We start from the raw sequence: 19,568 nt of genomic DNA, 5'->3' as shown, positions 1-19,568 counted from the left end.
GGAAGTTTTTAAGAAGAGACTGGACAGCCATTTGTCCGAAATGGTGTAGGGTTTCCTGCCTGAGCAGGGGGTTGGACTAGATGACTTCCAAGGTCCCTTCCAACTTTACTATTATTATTATTATTATTATTATTATCTTTCCCAATCATTCTTTGCACTGAACCCTCCAAGGTCTTGAAAGTGTTGCCTTCCACTGAATACATTTTTATTTAAGTCACTCTGTGGCAGGTTCACATATATTGCATCCTAAAACTGGCTGAATGAAACACTTTATCGGTGTCAATATAACATACTAAGCCACCCCCTAAATAATTGGAATAGTGGCTTGATATATACAGCATGTCAAGGTAATTACTGGATTCTCACAGCATAGTGAATCATGAACTACCCAAACCCATTTTAGCCTAGTTTTATGTGCTGGGTAAATCTATGATGTGAGAACCCATATTATAGACAGCTGAGCTTCCTCACAGCTAGGCTAGGCCGTTATTTCTTAACGACGTCTCTGCACCAGCTTGCTAATATAACTATTCTTCTTGTTGTCCGTAGAGGGCGCAATACACCCAAAATTATTGCTTCTCCAACAAAGAGGATTAATCAAGAGAGAGAATGAAAATGATTTGAGCAACTGGAGAGCTACCCTGTTAGCTTAAGCAAGAAAATATATAATTTCTCATATTTTAGAAAGAAATTAAGGAAACTTAGAACTGTCATCATGTCAGCCTTTACAGGACACAGCATTTTCTCTGCCTCCAGTCAGCTGACCAAAAGAACAAAGTTTTATATCACTAAGCGGTTTCTTGATTAATCATTGATGCTTTGAAAGACATGGAGATCAGAAACCAGGCCCTTTCAGGTGCCCCTTAAAGGAGGATTGGGAAACTGAGAAGACCAGTTGAAGCCAGACTAAATAAGACAATGGCTTTTAAATGTCTGATTTTATTTTGCATTTATTTGTATGTTCGATTGTTTGTTTTAGAGTTAGCCTAGTTATTAGTCTGGCATAGTATCAATTGTTGAAACTCCCTTAGCAGCTCAATTGCCTGTAAGCAGGACACAAACTATACTGATGGAGACCTCAAAAGTTTATGTAGATGGGGAAATCTATAAATGTATAATATCCAGGAGGATAGCTGCTGGAGATGTACTGTATTCTGATAAAAAGCCCATGTACATAACACATGCATGTATATGTGTACACACACCGGACATGTACATATAAAATTTTGGCAAGATGTGTATATGTGTAGCAACATCTTTTAAAAATAAAGTTGCTATAAAATGGGTATAGAATGATATACAGTCATTAAATGTAATACATAACAGGATTCTTCATTGAGAATATTTGTAGGAATAGACAAATGTGTTTTCATGAAGCTTTTCACTTACAGTATATGTCTTGAGTTGTTAGGATAACTTGCGTAAAGTTATTTCATTATTGGATATATAAATGCTTTATCTATTACAGTACTTTGCATTTTTTCTTTTTGCTGATTTTATTTCTAAAGTAATGCTATTTTCCTTATATATTTGTGTCTATGTGTGTAATTTTTTAAAAAGTTCCTCTCTAGTTCTCTGCCATTTCAGAAAATCTAGTCTAGTATGAAATCAATAGAGAATATTTGTGGCTCAATGTGAGGTCCTTGGGGTTCTCTGAGCTTGTTTGTTTTCTTGCATATGTTTCATAACCCTACTAGGTAATATGGTGTAAATTTTGGGTGGTTAAAAAAACAACTGTGCCTTGCTTTTAACAGTTTCCACGTGACACCTCCCACTAGCTGATAACAGCTACAAAGAAGGCAGAAGCAGCTGGTAGGGCATCAACGTAAAGCGTCTGCCTCTTTTGCCCCCTCCAGGCGTCTTTGCCTTCCGGAATGCAGGTCTCAACAAGGGGGCCGCCCCTGACAGTTCTCTCGTCTAACGACGCTCAGGATTTCCCCCCATTTCCGATGCCTACTCCAGTTGTGTCTTACTGCAAAAATACTCCAAGAACGCCCCAGGCATGATTGCAGTGGTCGCTCTGCTCCATAGGCGGCGTCTTCTCCAGTGCAGCCTAGCTCAGCCCAGCCCAGCCCTGCTTGCTCAGGGACTGGCTTCTGCCGCCTGGGTCTCTCGCAGACTCAAACCAACCATTGTTTCCTGGGCCGAGGGCGGAGCGCCGGCGCGCGGCCAGGAGGAAGAGGGGGGCGTCCAAGACGCCGCTTGCCCGATCGACAGTATTCGGCGGCTCATGACTTGGCTGGCTGGCAGGAGCGGCGGGGTTGAGTCGACTCTGCCGCTGCCGCCGCCGCCACAGACCCGGTAGCGGATTTCGGTTACAACAGCAGCAGCAGCAGCAGCAGCAGCAGCGCGGAGCTCCGCTGAGATTCCCGGCGGCTTTGGGCCCGCCTGATGGATCCGCCAAGCGGCGGAGGAGCAGGTGGCGGTTCGGCGCTGAGCTCCGGCGCCACTGCTGACTGGGGGAGCGTGGCGCTCGTCCCTGCTGCGGACACTGCGGTTCCATCCGCGCGTCCCTCGCCACCTTGAGCGCCCCGGAGACGGCCGTCAAGACCCCTTGTCGCGGGACCCCCGACGAACTCGAAGCCGCGCCGACACCTCGCCCGACTCGATGAGCAGCTGCTGCATCTGGCCGCGGTCATGGCTCCAATTCCCACGTACCTCAATCCGGCCGCCGTCCTGGTCCTGGTCAGCTGCGACCTGTGCCTTGTGCGCGCAAGTAAGTGTAGGAGAGAGATGTGGGTGGGAGAAGCTCCCCAGTGGGTCTGGACTGGCGACCGAGATCCCCAGTCTGAGATCCCCCTCCTGTGGCAACTTCTTCCAGCGCTTGCTCTTTGGACGCCCTTTCGGACCAGCCCACTTCGCGGTTACTAGCCTTGGTGCTGAACTGGATCCCCTGTGCTTTCCTGCTTCAGGGGCCACCTATAAGGGATAGTGTGACTTTGCTTTAGGGAGAGGGGCTCAGGCCTGCCTGTCTGCCCGTGTTTCTACAGTGAGATGGTTAGAGACAGCTGTGTCACTGGACAAAAGAACAAAATCCATTTCGGACAATTCAGTTGTATGAGGTTTGGAAGCAAGAAAGACCCTCAACACCTGAGTTGCCTTGTTCTCATCTCAGAAGTTCCCCACACAACCCTTCCTTTTGCCCAGCATCAAAATCTCAGCCAATTTCATTAAAATAAAAGCTTGACTCAAGGTTGTGGCCATTTGGCCTTGCTAGGTCTTCTCTGAAGTCTTCATCCAAGTGCTTTGGTCTGCCAGCTGCAAAGTTTTTTTAAGAAGTATGTACTTGGCACCTTGCAACAAACACCAAAGTGCATGCCCACATTCATCTCAAATTTTGAGCCACAGAGAGACAGGGAATCTGGCACTTGGTAGAAAGGAAACAATCATTTGCTCCACTCCACTAGCTTGAGATACTAGTTCAAGGCCCACATGAATCACAACCCCACTCACACATACATACACAGTAGTACATATTACTGGTGCAGGCTACCTCACTTTTTTTTTTAGCCCTAACTATATATGAAATGCTATTTGCTGCCTCTGAAAGGTGTGGGTGGAGTGAGGCAAACAGAAGTATGTGCTAAGATAATGGCTCAGGCAGTGGAGAGAAAAAATAGACTAAATGGTATATCAATGCATTCCTCCTATGTAGGGACATAGAGGCTGAGACCAAAGTCCTGGCTCTGTCAACAGATGGATCATGTACAGCCTTTTGTATCTCAGAGCTGCATTTGGCTTAAAAAGTGCCCACTCCCATTCAAACAAATATATTCTGGAGTTATTCTTCTTGCTTGTTCTGTGCTGATTGCCAAATATATCTTCTTGACAGTGTTAACATTTTTATGAATGCAACTAAGGTAGAGTAGCACTATTCATTTGGTTTTATAGTTTATAATAAACCATATGCAATCTGCTAGGAAACTATTGGTTTTGGTTTTCTAGCATAACCTAGTGGAAGGGATTCATATACATTTAGATAAAATTGCAAAGCATCTACATTAGCAAAGCAATTATACTCCTGGCACAATTATATTTCTGGTACAATTTTCAGAATTTCTAATCCACTTTAACTGGCCAAACTGTTTAAAAATTCTGGAAGTTTTAGCATTACACATCGGGAGATCATGTTGCAGAAATAACTGCATTGACAATAAGAATCTAAGAAACTAATTCCCAGTTAGTTTGTAAATCATGTTGCAGAGATAACTACATTGACAATAATAACTTAATAACTCCCAGGTATTGATTTTTGGATAGTTATATTCTTCTTTACAACTAGTATCTTCAAATGCTTTATATTTGTAAAATAGAGTTAAAAATCAGACATTTAAAAGCCTTGAAAATTTGGCCATCTAAACCAGGGATTCAGTGAAGATGACCATATGGTGACATTGAGAAATTCAGCTGGACAGGAACAGGTAACTGAAGTGATCAAGAAAGGCAGGTCTGTTGCTCAAGGAAGAATAGGACAAGGACCAGGAAAGGGACAAAGCTGGACACAGTAGTGATACAAATAGCTTCATTAATGAAACATGTGAAATATGAGAGTGTAGCAGAGTTCAAGTAACAGCTAATGGGTGTGATGCCCCATTTGTCAGAAGATCAGCAACAGATAATAAAGTGAAAACAGCTGATGCAGTAAATGTGCTACAGGCCAAATTTGCAAGGTTCTTGGTGTTAGTATATTTCCATTAGGAGATCTGGAAAGGATCCAAACTAAGAAGCAGATGAAAAGAGGCATTTCTAACCAACATACTGTATTAGATCTCTCTCTTTCTCTCACACACAATCAGTGTGAAGCCTTTATATAGTTTCCTCCCAGCATTTCCTTCCTTAGCTTTCACTTCCCTGTAAAAAATATTGACCTGCGCTCCATTTGGGCACCCTTTCTGACTTTACAAGCAAATGAATTAGAAAACAAAGTGAATATATAAGCAAAAAGCAGCTAAAAACATTTTGACCTTTGGAATTCAATGATACAGTGTGATTTATAGGATAAAATTTTGCAGGATGTTCTGATTCAGGATTCAAATCAGACAGCTAGCCAAGTTGCCTCCCCCACCCCCACCCCCACCCCCTGCCAATCTATTCCCATCCAAGTTTTCAAACTGATACTCAACAATATGGTTACTGAGCACATTCAATGCTCATAATTTTTATGAATTTAGAATTTAGGAAGAAAGTAGGATTTTGCTGGTTCTTCCCACTTCTGCTCTCTCTTAATACACAATGTTCTTGCTTAGTTTCTATGTTTCTAAATATTCATCACATTTATCTACTGTTAAAGGAATAGATTTAAATAATGTGACTTGCTTTTAAACAAAAAAAATGTGCTCTTAAATGTATATCCGGGATTTCACAATCACAAAGCAGCCTTCCTTGTAGCAAAACAAATCTTTTCCACAGAGGATCTGCCCTCTGGAATGGTCTCTCCCACCCTCATCCCACATAGGCTCTAAAAAGCATTAAAAACTCAACTTTTCCCTTGGCGTTGGGGCCAGGTTGATTGGAGGTACTGCTGTAATGTATTTTGTGGGTTCCTGATTACCTATTAACTGCAGTTGAGGTTTTAACTACATTTGTTTGGCTTCTTGTACATTGCTCAGAGTTACAGTTGTCCAAGTTGACCAACCATATAAATCTCTTAAGAAACAAAAATGTAACTTAAAAACCAAAAACAAAACCCCCACAAAAGAAGGAAATCAATTCCATCTGGTTTTGCCTCTCCCTGAGAAGTTCCTTCATCGGCTATGGCAGATGGAACTCTATTACTTTGCTTTAAAGGCAGTTCGATCAGGCATTGCTTCTTCTCCCTTCCAAACTCCCTCTGCATTTGACAAGGAGGTGCCAGGGGAAGAGATATAGTTCATTGGGACGTTAAGACTGGGCCTCTGTGTACTTTTTGTAGGCCTCAAAAAAGCCTTTCTGGCAGAAGGGTAGAAAAGAAATAGAAGCTACATATTCGGTATGACAATATTAAATGCAGTACCATTTATTGACATTCATAATAAATTCCTGTCGCTGCTATTTCTAGGGGGGGGGGCAATATTTCTGGAAGTCAGCTTCACATCTGCTCAAATGGCTAAGGCTCAAACTCCTGAGGATGCCTGAGTGAGAGACCAAGAAAAGCATCTATGTTCCCCTCAAAACAAGGCAGGGGCACCCTCCACTGTCCTGGATTGGCTAGTGAAGAAAGCCCCAAAGTGTTCTTCTTTTGGGAGCTGGGAAGAGTCCAGACATTCATCAGTAGCCTCACTTCAGGTTCTCAAAGTCAGGATTGCCATGTCCTGAGAAGCTTAGCATTCCTTCAGTGAAGAAAAATCTCCTTGCCCTCTGCCTTAGCCATGCATCTTTTTCATCTGGAAAGTGGGAAGAGAAGGAACAGCCACCCAGATCCAGTGAAATCTGTTAGTACAAGTTAGCTGCCGGCACTACTGCATTCCTGGCTGGTACACGATACACTGCTGCCAGCCTCCCATTAGCAAATTAACACTTGCTGGAGAACAGAGTTGACTCCACCTATGTCCTTGGCCTGGCAGGCTTGCACTGGGCTGCTATGGGCTTCTAGCCAGGCTGATGGCTCTTGGCAATGTACAGAAAAGCTGAATACCATGAATAGTAGCCAAATGGATGGGATAGTAGCCAAATGGGTGGGATCTTTAACCCCCCCCCTTAAGGAATAATGGTAGCTTTTGAGGCTGGGCCTTACTTCTGGATCAGTTCAAGAAGGCTGTGTTTGCACATCTAGCTAAAATTGATTAGTGATAGCCTTAGTTAGGCTTTTTTGTTGTTTAGTGTGTTGTGCAAACCCACCCTGTTTCATTACTTTATAATTGTGCAAATCTAAAAACTGGATTAATTCAATAGCCAGGTTAAGCATGCTGAGTGGAGTTATATTGACTGGAGCAGAAAGGAAATTGACTCTCTGCTCAAACTGCAGCATTCTGAAGCTAAGTTGTGCACTTAATTATGAGCAATGGAAGAGAGCAGCCAGTGAGGGTTCTCCACCAATAACTTTCTTGCATCTCATAGATCGGCCCCCATCGCCTGTCAACGTGACTGTCACACAGCTGAAGGCAAACTCAGCCACCGTCTCCTGGGATGTGCCAGAAGGAGACGTCATAATTGGCTATGCCATTTCACAGCAGGTGAGCTTGCATTGAGGCACTCCCAGAAGGAAGCCTGTCATTCCTCAGGGGACCAAGTAGCATCAAACCTTTACACCCCAACCCAGCCAAAACCTCCCATTTCTAACCCCTCCGTGGGCTATCACTTTCTTCAGTTCAGATGCATCCCCCCCCAGATGAGGACTAATCAGTCCCTTAGAGTAGCAGTAACTCTCCTTAAGCCGCCTGGTGGAAGTAGGCAAGGTGAGCCTGAGGGCTTGTCCCACAGCCTGGCTGGCCTCCAGCTTTAACAACCTTCCTGGTTCCGGCAGCGACAAGATGGGCAAATGCAACGATTCATCCGGGAGGTGAACACCACAAACAGGGCCTGTGTACTCTGGGATCTGGCAGAGGATGCAGACTACATCATTCAGGTCCAGAGCATTGGCCTCCACGGAGAGAGTCAGGCTAGCAAGAGAATCCATTTTCGCACGTTAAAGCAAAGTGACCGACTTCCGTCCAACAGCTCAAACCAAGGTAAGCAAGACCCTTTTGTTAATTAGTCTAGTGTCATCAACCCAGGTTTTACTCATTATGACTGCATAAACAATTGTCTGCCGTATCAAACTTACTCCAGCAATACCTCATATCTTTTCCAAGGTTATTTTTAGTAATTTCTCTGATCCCATCCATCCCCTTTATCCATTGTCTTCTCCTTTTTCTGCTTGCTTCAACTTGCTTAGCTTTTTTATGTCAATCATTAACCACTTGCTAAAGTTGGCTATGTGGCTTCGAGAAGGCCGATCTCTGCATTGCATTCTCTCACCAGCATCCAGCTCATCCCAATGAGAAACAAAGCCCTGCGAGGTCAGCTCCCCCCCATCTGCTACCTTGTAATGTTCTCTTCGTCGTCACTCCCCAGCTGCATACGCATAGTTCTTACGAACCAAAGGATAGTTAGTGAAAGATGGTCTTTCCTAGCTCTCTGACAAGGGAGATGACCTGTTCTCAATGTGAAACAAAGCAATTATGGAGGCACTGAGGAATTCTTGTCTTACTTGGTAACATGAATGATCCCCTTGCTAAGTTCCAGCCTTATGTTTCTACAGGAGACATCACAATGGAGGGGCTGGACAAAGAGCGGCAGCTGCAGACGGGGGAGATTATTATCATTGTGGTTGTGCTGCTTATGTGGGCAGGTGAGTTTTCCTGGGTTCTCTGGATTTAGGCAGGATTGTGGCTGGAAGTCAAGTGCTTACTTGGCATGCACAAAGTTGCTTTCTACAGTACATCTTTAGAATTGGCTATTACTTTGGTCCAGGGCTATTGGAGAAGAAAAAAATATCTTCTACAAGTTCCTGACAGCAAGTGTTTGCAAAAGTATTAGATATTTGATGTTCAGGCAAGGTAGTCCTCAGATTATGATCAAAATTGAGCCCAAAACTTCTATTCCTAAGCAAGACAGCTGCTAAGTGAGTTTTGCCCCATTTTATGACCTTTCTTGCCACAGTTGTTAAGTGAATCACTGCAGTTGTTAAGTTAGTAACACGCTTAAGTGAATCTGACTTTCCCATTGACTTTGCTTGTCAGAAAGCTGTAAAAGGGGATCACATCACCCCAGGACATTGCAACCATCATAAATACATGCCAGTTGCCAAGCGTCCAAGTTTTGATCATGTGACCATGGGGGTGCTGCAACTGTCGTGTGAAAAACAGTCATGTCACTTTTTTCACTGCTGTTATAGCTTCAAATGGCCACTAAATGAATGGTTGTAAGTTGAGGACAAACTATATCAGCATTTGATATCTTGTGAATTTTGCTCAACCTGCCAACATTCAACATTTATCATTAGTGTGAATTCTGGCCCATCAGATACTCATGGCCACATTTAAAATCTATAACATATCATGGAAACTTTATCTGAATCCTTAGCAAAAGCAATAGCACTTAAGTCTTACATACCGCTTCACAGTGCTTTACAGCCCTCTCTAAGCAGTTTACAGAGTCAGCCTATTGCCCCCAACAATCTGGATCCTTATTTTACTGACCTCAGATGGATGGAAGACTGAGTCAATCGTGAGCCGGTCACAATCAAACTGTCAAACTGCAGGCAGCTGGCAGTCAGCAGAAGTAGCTTGCAGTACTGTATTCTAACCACTGCACTACCACGGCTAAGAAAAACTATTTCAACTATTACCGTAGATGCATTTGACCAATTTAGATGCTAAACCTAGAAATATCAAACCCATTATTAAAGCACAGAAAACAAAAAGGAGTAGTAGCTGATTGTCTGTTAAATAACGAGATCTCCTTATTGTGTTGTATACAAATTCCAGATCTTTTGTACATTCTATGTCATAATATACAACAGTGGATGATATTTGTGTGTGTGTGTGTGAGAGAGAGGGAGGGTTAGAGTACTGCACAAACCAAATCTGCTCAGTTAATTTGTGGTTTAATGTATTATGCAGAACCCAGAAAAAATGGGTAAATTCAGTAATGAGGATAAAAGCATCGACAGAGTTGATAAGTAATGTTTTTCCAGGCTGACTACAGTGCTTTAATTCAATGCATTTTTTCCCAAGGAGTATTTTTCCATAACATTTTTAGATTACTGCTTGTTCACATACTGTACTTAGTTTGCAAATTAAGTAATTTGAATTCTTGAAGCATCTCAATGTTTCTTTTGTTTCCCTTAGTTCCCTAATTTTTCCCAAAACTGTCAGATCCTATTTGAAGAGCATGTTTGTTCTTTTTTTCTCTAGTATATGGTCTTTGTACTGATTTTTTTACATATTTTAATCCTTATTTATCATAATAGCTATTCTTACATATAATTGTCTACGAATGAACAATGATTCTACCAAACATGATCAAACATTATTTAATGTTTATCTTTTTCTAAACATTGGAAATGTTATTTTTATAGCAAATCATTATATTTGTGTTTTGAAAGGAACTGGATTATTTGAAGAAACTCTATTGAATCTTGCAAACTGCATGTGAATCCCAGATCCTTTTTCTATTATTTTTGTATGCTTTTTGTGCCTGTTCTCGGTACTTGAATCCTTGTTCCAAACATTAATCCATTGTTTACATTTGTATTACATATCCTTTAAGTATGTAAATTACCATGGAAATGGCCATTAGCAACTTTGTCGAATACAATACTTCATGTCCTGATTTCTTGTGATTGCATCCACTGCATGATTTGGCCTCCCCAGTTTTGAAGGGTGACATTTTCCTGTATCACACAATCCATTCTCTGCAGATATTGTGTATTCAAAGGCTGGCTTCTTCTGACAAGTCTGTACCTTTCTCCCTTGCGCCCTCTCTTCCATCAATTGTGTTTCTTAACCCTCTCCCCCACCCTTAAAAGTCCAATACAATTGGCTATCCTTCCCTGTTAATTGACAGGGAAAGGGCCTCTGTTCAGAACTTTCATTTTAGATTTTTTAAGGTAATGGATTAGCCACTCTTGGAATTGAATGCTGTAATAACAAGCAGTTCACTGTGCTCTAACAAATACTAATGGTGGGTGGAAGACTTCAGAAAAAGTTGGCTTCTATTCTTCTGACCCTTTATCTGACTCCAAAGGAAGAAAGGCCTTTTGAGCTCTATTCGGTGTCTATAGCATTCAGCTTAGGAATGGTCAGTTCATAAGTCATTTAATTCCTGGAGATGTTAATAATTATTATGAAAAGAATGGAAGCCAGAATGGAAAGGAAAGCAACGTTGTAAACTCTGCAAATGTAAAGTTAAACAAACATTTCTAACTTAATCCAAAGCCAAATATTTCTTTCCTTGTCCAAACAAAAAATATGGTACAGGTAGTCCTTGACTTACAACCATTAGCCAACTGACTGTTCAAAGTTACAATGGCACTAAAAAAAAGTAACATATGACTGTTGCAGCATCCCATGGTCACGTGAACAAAATTCAGCCGCTTGATAACTGGCATGTATTTATGACAGTTGCAATGTCCTACAGTCATGTGATCATCTTTTGTAACCCTTCTGACAAGCAGTCAGTGGGGAAGCCAGATTCATTTAACAAACTGTGTTACTAACTTAACTGCAATTATTCACTTAGGAAAGTTTAGAAAATGGGGCAAAACTCACTTAACAACCGTGTTGCTTAGCAACAAAAATTTTGGGCTCAATTGTGGTCATAAGTTGAGGACTACCTGTATGTGGATCATGCTTCTAACTTACAGTACTGCACTCTAAAAGCTTATTTCGTCTTTAAGATGTTGTCAACTCATTTGCCAGGTAACAGAGACAGGGTAAGAGAAAAGTTAGGCTAGAGATTTTGATCTCATAACTTGATAATGCATAATGGAAATAAAATTAATATAAATGTTAATTCCCCATGTCCTATTCAAAACTATGCCAATTTTTTATGCTCCTTCTCTTTAAATGATAAACTAGACAATTCTCAAGGGCTATAGGAACAGATGGATTTTATTCTTTTAAAACATTTTCAGTTTAAAACTACTTCCACAGAGAGGAAACAAATATGTGATGGGGGAAGATATTTCTTTATCCACATTCAATATCTGTTTGCACATTATTCACCAGTTGCTCCGTTGTAATGATTGGGTACTTGCCCCTTGAAAGACTAGTTTGGCTCTATGTAAAACAGGGGATGAAGATTTGGGTGTTTCTCTCTGCCCATTTCTAAATAATTTTTAGAGGATTTTTTTAAGTATTTAAAATCACTATCACTAGCCTCTACATTTCTGTCTAAAATTTTTTTAGGTTCATAAGCAGTTTTATAAACATAATATTTAATCGCTTCCATTTATATTGTTCAGTTTGGACCTTTGATAGTGTATGCCTTTGCAAAGTTTTGTGTTTCTGCTTTGGGCAAACTGTAACATTTTAAAAAGGAGAGCAAAGCAAGAAATATTCAGGTAGGAATATACAGTATGTAATAAATGGAAGTTCTGTGGAATCAATTATCAAGCTTTGCTCTCTCTATGACAATTAATACCATGTATGGCATGATTGCACCTGTTCTTGATTGGCAATCTTTAATAGATAGAAACATGTGAACTCTCAAAGGAGCTTTCACAATTTCCAACTCCTCACCTGAGACAAGCTCAAGTGTCCATGTAGATTTCACATATCGCATGCTTAATATTGGCTTTGAACATCTGAAGAACTTGGCCGTTGCCCCCATTCCAGGCATTCTCAACAAATTATACACAGACACAAACATTTGGGGATGAAAGAATTACTTCAAAATGTGGGAATGTATTGTGTATGTGTGTGTGTGAGAGAGAGAGAGGAAGACAGAGAGAAAGAACCAGAGAGACACTAGAATATTTTAAATGAAGGAGCATAGCTTTTCAAATGAAGAGAATGCTGGAATTTCCCTGGTTCATCCCTCCTTCCTTCCTTCCTTCCTTCCTTCCTTCCTTCCTTCCTTCCTTCCCTTTTCTTCTTTCCTTCCTTCTTTCCTTCCCCAGCTGTGATCGCACTCTTCTGCAAGCAATATGACATCATTAAGGACAATGATTCCAATAATAATAAAGAGAAGACCAAGCCTTCTTCAGAACATAGCACTCCAGAGCGGCCCACGGGGGGGCTACTACGTAGCAAGGTAAGGTACTGGGCAAAGAAGGATTGAGCAAGGGGTATAAGACGGATCTCATTCCAGATGGACTGAAACTGGCAGGGAGAGGTTCACAAGCACACTGGGCCACCAAAAGGACCTGTGACACAAGGTAAGAGACTTTGCTAGAAGTACCAGCATCATTGTTTACTACAATTATTATATGCCATAATCTCAATCTTTATTCCTCACTTAAGCTATAATGCAGGGCTTTATTTCACTTAGGATGTAATATGAATCTAATTGTATAAGGATACCAAACTTTAAAGTTTAACATTTGTTGTTAATCAAATTTGTATAGCTACATATCTCACAAAAAGTGACTCTATGCCAATTCAAGATCAGCTGCCAGGTGGTGCCTAGAATTTTAAAAAATAAAATAATGACAACATGCTCCGAGAGCTGTTAGAATACCATCATGGCAACATATTGAACCGAAACGGACATCGTGTAAGAAATGAGGGCTTTGTTTGATGAACTAAATTACGATTTGTCTTTCAAACCCAGCAGTAGGAAGCATTGCTGTGTTCTGCCTTTTGAAGTCAGGCATAGGAATCTATTTCTGAAAGACAAAGTTGCTGCAGTCAGCTTCATAGTAAGAAATCCATGAAAATATTGGAGAGCCATTTGTCCGGGATGCAATAAGATCTCCTGTCTTGGGCAGGGGGTTGGACTAGAAGACCTCCAAGGTCCCTTCTAGCCCTCTGATCTATTACTCTATGAAATTAACAAGAAAAAGTATGTTACCCAGTATGTACATATACTTTGTACAAATGAACTGGTAGATAAAATGGATTATTTTGTTTATTAAAGTTATATTCCACCTTTCCACCAGGGTTTACAGATAGCACACACCATTTCTTCACAATAAAGCTAGGCTGAAAGGGAAAGAATGGCTCAAAATCCCCTAGTGAATTTTTATGGCTCAGGAAGAAACTAAGCTGAACTCAAGTTTTCCAGTTCCTGTTCAATAACATAACAATTATGCTACATTATTTTTTCCGTACCAGGCTCTGCTTGTCATTCTTTTTCAAACTCTAAAGAAGTCAGAAACTGCATACTTGAATGCTTGAAAGCATTTTATTTGCATTAAAAAGTTCTCCTAAGTCTTATGTAAAAATATTAAAATGTAAATATCTGGTTATGTGAAATGATAGAGGGATTTTAACATCAAATACAGATCTGTCAGTAAACAAAACAGGTTGTTGAAAGAATATCAATGTACATGTGTATATGAGAGTGAGAAAGAGAATGCAATGGTTGCTGGTATCATACATTAAAAATGAATTTGAACATTTTTAGTCCCAGGGGAATATAACTTTGAATGGGCATCCTATCATTAGGAGAAGTGTTAGCCTAACTTTGATTTGCAAAACAATCACAAGGGGAAAAGTTAGTGTTTACAGTTTACCTCTCTGATCAGCTTAATCTCAATATAAAGAACTGGTATCTAGGTAATGTTTTTCTAAAATGAAGACAAAATGATTACACAAGATTCTTTTTGGCAGAGAAATTTGGGGCTTTGTAGGAGAAATATCTAAATTAATGCATACAAAGGGAGAATTTTGTTCCCTTTCCCCTTTCCCTGACATAGGGAAAAATTTAATAAGTTAATTCAATTATTTTTGAGAGTCAAGCAGCATACATATTTAATGTATTATTATGTTTGATTGCAAAGTCAGCCAGATGTATAGATTGGATTTGGCATTTTTGTCCATCTATTTGGTCTTTTCTACAGAGTTGGGATAGATAGGCAGATGTTTAATAATATTAAAAGTGTCGTCACAGGAACCAAGTAAATATTTTCTCCAATTCTTTCTCTTCTATAATTATTCAGTTGGAAATATGGTTTGATATGTTGTAGGAGAGAAAAAATATATCTAAAAATGAACTATCTGAAAACTTCTCTGGCCAACTTTAGAGCAAGCAATGCATGGTTAAAAATCACATAATATGGTACTTTCGAGAGTTAAAAAAAAAGAATAAGTTATCAGAGTAATCTACAGAAGTACAGGAAGTGGTGTTACCTCAAGGCAGATTATTGTGTTGCCATTGTGGTTAAATATCTGAACTGACACTTGGATGAGTCCTCCAGTCATAGATCAACTTCCATCAGCCCAGTCCACTGTGCCCAGTAATGATAATGGAAGGTGGTAGGAGTTGCACTGATATGAAATGGAAATAGTGGAAACAACTGAAGAATGGGAAGAGATTTACATTAAGAGGGAAAGCACTATCCTTAGTATAAACAATACAAGTATTTGTTTAGTTCTAAAGGACTGTAATAAAGACTCCTCAAAAAAGATGAATTTTGAGAAGAAATCTTAAAATAGGAAGGTAACATTTCCAAGCCAATATGGAATGAGGGAGAAAGAGTGAAATCTCTGCTCAACCAGCAAGTTTCCGGAGTGTTTATCGAAACAGCTCCCACAAACTGGCAGTAGCAGTATGATGGAGGAACAGATTAAAAAAAATGTCAGTTGTAAATAAGTTACAAGTTTCCCTCCCCACCTTGAAGAAGTATTTGAGTGATCATTATACTGTAACATTAAAAGCAGAGTTTAATTAACCAAATATAATTAATTTTACCACTATATACAAAAAGAAACTCATACTTTACTCAATTGTACTATTTCATTACCTTCTTGCATCTTGGAAATAAGAATCTTTTCAATATAACAGCTATAGAGAGAAAAGGACAGAGAGATGGATACTTAAATGTACCAATGGAAGATGAGAAAATGTACATAGGAGGAAGTGGCAAAGGAGAGGGAAAACAATACAATTATTAAAGAAACACTTCTTTTAACATTGCAGGATGAGAATGGATCCAGAGAGTGGAAAAATTGTTATTCTTATCTATTATTAAACATTATTCTTCTTAATTCTCTTAAGATTGCCTGAAGAGAATCAAGTACCTCCAGTATAGGAGAATAAAGGATAAGTTTTTGCTGACACATGCTTTGCCTCATATTTATATCTGTGGCCCATGTTCAACTTTTCAGTTAAGAAAAGTTTTTAAATGTGTGCAATCACTTTACATTATCATTATCTTGGTATTATCATATATTATCTATTATATCATCTATCATTATCCTTACCTTATTATTTATCTTACCCTGTGCTACTAATTGCCATTTGCTGTTCTATTATTCAAATGCTTTCAAATGGTGCAATCATTTTGCATGGGCCCAGGAATTATTAGCTATTGGATGGATTAATAAAATAGTGTGCGAGTGACACTGGATCATATTAAAGGACCTTTTGTCCTGCATTCCGTTGTCAGAGCAGACAGGCATATATATGAAACTAGTAATAGAATATAAGGACAACCGAATCCCCCATCCATTTGAATATACTGCTTCCCAAACTGGTTAGTTAGGCATAATGACTAGCAGCCATAGTTTAACAACCATGGATATATAAAATCATTTTTATAAGTAATCTATGTTGGTAACAAATTGGTTCATCTTTTGTTTGAAAATTCCATGTTTTCATTTAGTATCTAATTAGTTAAGATATCATTGAACTGGGCTTGACTTCTGCTAGATAAATACACAAACGTTCCATATCTCAACTTGCGTTTAATAATAACATGCACATGATCCAGGCACAACACTGCAGCAAGCTATAGTCACATGGTCACCATTTGAAGCCTTCCCTGCCAGCTTTTCACAAGTAAAGTCAATAGGGGAGGGGGCAGGGAAAGTCATATTGCTCCTATAAGTCACTCCTACCACTTTTTCTCCCAAGGACACCCACTATGGAGTACAAGATCCCAGGGATTCTCTGCCTGCCCACACGCCATAGCAGCCCCTTCCAGCGAACCTGTATCTGTAGGGCCTGGCTGCAGCCTCTACCAGCCCGCCAATGCTCAGATGTGCCCACCTACAGCCAGCCAGCCATGCTTTGCAGTGTCCAGCTACAGCATCCCCCCATGATCCATAGTGTCTGCCCATGGCACCCCTTCAAGATACATGCACCACTACCCCATGCACCTTGCTTAAGACTCCCATCTTTTCCCAATTAGCAACCTGAAGTTATGATGGCAACTGGGACTGCCAGGATGGCTGTCACTAAGCAATGAGGTCACATGACATTGAGGTTTATGACTGCATCATGTAGCGATGGAAATTCTTGCCCCAATTGCCACTGTAACCCAAGGACTACCTCTATCTTGCAATAAGAGTTTAGGTGACTTTGACCCTTTGATAGATTCTCTTCATTCAAATCTCTTCTGTTGTTGAGTGCAACAGAGGAACAGAATCAATCAAAGAAATCAAATGGGCAGAAAGGGAATTGTAAGTAGAAGTTTAGAGGAGGATCAGTTACAGCTGCACTTTTTAAAAACTTTTTAGCCTAAACATCTCTCTCTCATACAGAAGAAATCACCATCTATCAATATCATTGAAGTATAGCTGTTGCCACACAGGCTTGAAGCACTCCAGAAGGCTGCTGGAACATTGCTGGGCCCTGGGACTGGCTCTTCACCTGCATGCAAAGAATTAAAGCTTCTTGCCCTGAAGGAGGGATCTGCATGGAGCCAGCTGCCAAGACAAGGTGCATGTAGAAGCTGGCCTCTAACTAACCTCTCGTCCTGAAGTTATAATAGAAACAAGTCTGGGCCGCAAGGAACAGCCAGCTGCAGAAGCCTTCAAACCAGCAGCAGGAAGCACTGGGAAGTGCTAACCTGGGAACAGACTTCAGTGAAGACTTCCTTCCTGCTGACATGGGAAGCAGCATTATACTGGGCCACATTTTCTTTCAACCCTGAATGAGAACCTAAAGCATGGCCTGCAGTCCTAAAACCCAGGCTCCATGTCTCCAGCAAGTGGCAGAGAAACAAACTGCATCTTGAAATGAATGATGGATACAAGGATCACAAAGGTTTTCAACCTATCCAGTAGTCTGCTTTCATCAAGGAGTGGAGAAAAAGATGAACTCTAGATTGTCCTTATCACCCCATCCCAACCATTAGTGAGAATTTAATTCCAGAGCCTATTCAGAGAATACGTTACTCTGAAGAGCAGTAGAAAGAAGCAGCATCATTGTGAGCTTCTAGAGTTACCTTCTCTTTCAGAGTACTTACCACCTACTATCAGAATTGCCATAAACTATCAGTTCTTTATAAAGTTGTTTTGCTCCTGTAATCTCCCTTGTGCCATACAATGTGCCAAATATCCCCAAATCTATACCCCAATTGAGAAGGCTATTCCTTATTCCTGTGCCTCTATCCCTCACCAGGACCACAAAGAGAGGAGCTGAAAGAATGTCGTCTTACATACTAGGGGAAGAGCCACATTTATACAACATTCTCACCAGCTAGCATTTCCTATTTGTAACAAGCTCTTAGTCAAATTGGTAATGCCAGCAGAGAATCAGATCTCATTCCCAAAACCAAGCCTGAAACCAGGAAGCAGCCACATGAATCACCGGTGGCACAGAAATACCAGCAGCATTCCTTGTCTTCCAAGAATCCTAGCCATTCCCTAGCTAAGAGTATTGCGCTCTAGACAGTAGAGCAGGGCGTGATTACATAGGAGACTAGAAGAGCTATGGAACCAGCACCCATTTATCCTTCACATGTTACTGACTGTAGGGTCACGCAAATGTGCCATTCAGGTATTTTCCTATAAAAAATGCTGACACACATGAAAAATGAGGCAGAATTGCCTTGTACATTGGTAAGAGTGAAAATTTTCACTGCTGGTGAATTCTCTAGCCAATGGTCATAGCTGAGCTGGTATCTGAAATCATATCAACATTTACATTTAACAAAACTAAGCCAATTGCATTGCCCTAACACAGAGAACAATCACATACTGCTTTTTATAGCATTGAAGCCACAGATATATATAGTTATCCCCTCTTTTGGCTACAACATACTGAAAACAAAACCTAAGAAATAAAATCCACATCTGCATTTACATAACAGACACCCAAAATAACCAACATTTCATCCCGATCATTTATACAAAGTCATATTAGTTTGTGGTTCAGCAGGAAGAGCAAACCCGCAAAATGAGACTGAACCACAGTTTGCTCAGTCATGGATAATCATATTTTTAGAATGTATTTAATATTAGAATCAAATAACTTTTATTTTCAAAAGGCAGGAGAAACTTTTGGCTTTGGCTATGAGGGTCTCCCTAAAACAAGTTTCAAAACTAGAAAAAAAAAAAGATACATTCATTATAATGACCATACTTGTGTGCACACACTCTTCTCTAGGAATTGCTTCAAACAGACCAGCTGAAATGTATTGTACAAGATGTGGGGGGGGGGGAATTGCTTGGTCCACAACATACGTTTTAGTCCCAAACAGCTTGACCGAGCATCTCCTTTTTGGCCTCAAGTAATGAGAATGACTTGAAATCAAGAGTTGATAAGGATGTTCATTAACAAACCCCATTCATTGTTTTATTTCTTCAAAGTACCCAGTAACATATAGTATATACAATTTCTTGATCCCCTCCTGGAAGTAAGTGTCCGTGCTGAGACTAGAGGATTTATCAGAACTCTGAAAGATCCGTAAGTTTCCTCTCCTGAAAAGACTCAAAAGACTGCTACCAAAGAGGAGCAATTAGAGAGGGAATGCAGAAAGAACTCACTGAAGAAGAATCTGCTTAGAGACACTAACAAAGACCAAACAATTTCATTTCATGTAGACCAAGAGATACCATGACACAGTCAAAGGCCAGGTGCTGCTTCTGCCCCTCCATCAGAATGGTCAAGAAAATAGAGAAGTATTTTGTCTAGGGAGAAAGCAAACTTTGTGATATGGAATATTATGCAAGAATTGACTCCCAGCGGATAGCCTTCCCAACATTCCCTCTCCT

At 40.4% G+C, this 19,568-nt stretch overlaps 1 protein-coding gene across 5 annotated transcripts; it reads left to right on the top strand.

The window, feature by feature from the left end:
• Window positions 1–2,083: 2,083 nt before the first annotated feature.
• Window positions 2,084–19,471, top strand: FNDC4 (fibronectin type III domain containing 4). 5 transcript variants are annotated; one of them, XR_005557027.1, is made up of 7 exons: window positions 2,084–2,716; window positions 7,036–7,151; window positions 7,442–7,646; window positions 8,219–8,308; window positions 12,584–12,717; window positions 15,625–15,733; window positions 17,112–17,244. XR_005557027.1 is itself a non-coding variant. In XM_039346144.1 (6 exons), exons 1-6 carry the CDS (start codon window positions 2,638–2,640, stop codon window positions 17,236–17,238), a joined length of 684 nt encoding a protein of 227 aa, XP_039202078.1. In that variant the 5' UTR covers window positions 2,084–2,637; the 3' UTR covers window positions 17,239–19,471. The 5 variants fall into 5 exon arrangements, 4 of the variants coding, with proteins under 4 accessions (XP_039202078.1, XP_039202081.1, XP_039202079.1 ...); XM_039346144.1 differs by lacking the exons at window positions 12,584–12,717; window positions 15,625–15,733 and adding an exon at window positions 12,775–12,841 and having other exon boundaries at window positions 17,112–19,471; XM_039346147.1 differs by lacking the exon at window positions 15,625–15,733 and having other exon boundaries at window positions 17,162–19,471.
• The last annotated feature ends 97 nt before the right edge of the window (window positions 19,472–19,568 follow it).

This window comes from Crotalus tigris, unplaced genomic scaffold (assembly GCF_016545835.1).
Source record: "Crotalus tigris isolate CLP2741 ecotype Arizona unplaced genomic scaffold, ASM1654583v1 scf7180000017987.690289119674:8195010, whole genome shotgun sequence".
Lineage (NCBI taxonomy): Eukaryota > Metazoa > Chordata > Lepidosauria > Squamata > Viperidae > Crotalus > Crotalus tigris.
The sequence above is the reverse complement of the archived record's forward strand: the minus strand, read 5'-3'. Positions and strand labels throughout refer to the sequence as shown.

What these genes read in the sequence shown, in the direction of transcription:
- FNDC4 (XM_039346144.1), top strand. Translation starts at nt 2,638, where the DNA reads ATGGCTCCAATTCCCACGTACCTCAATCCGGCCGCCGTCCTGGTCCTG. An exon ending in GTCCAACAGCTCAAACCAAG is followed by an intron (nt 7,647 to 8,218) that starts GTAAGCAAGACC and finishes ATGTTTCTACAG; the next exon opens with GAGACATCACAATGGAGGGG. An exon ending in AAAAGGACCTGTGACACAAG is followed by an intron (nt 12,842 to 17,111) that starts GTAAGAGACTTT and finishes TCTCTCATACAG; the next exon opens with AAGAAATCACCATCTATCAA.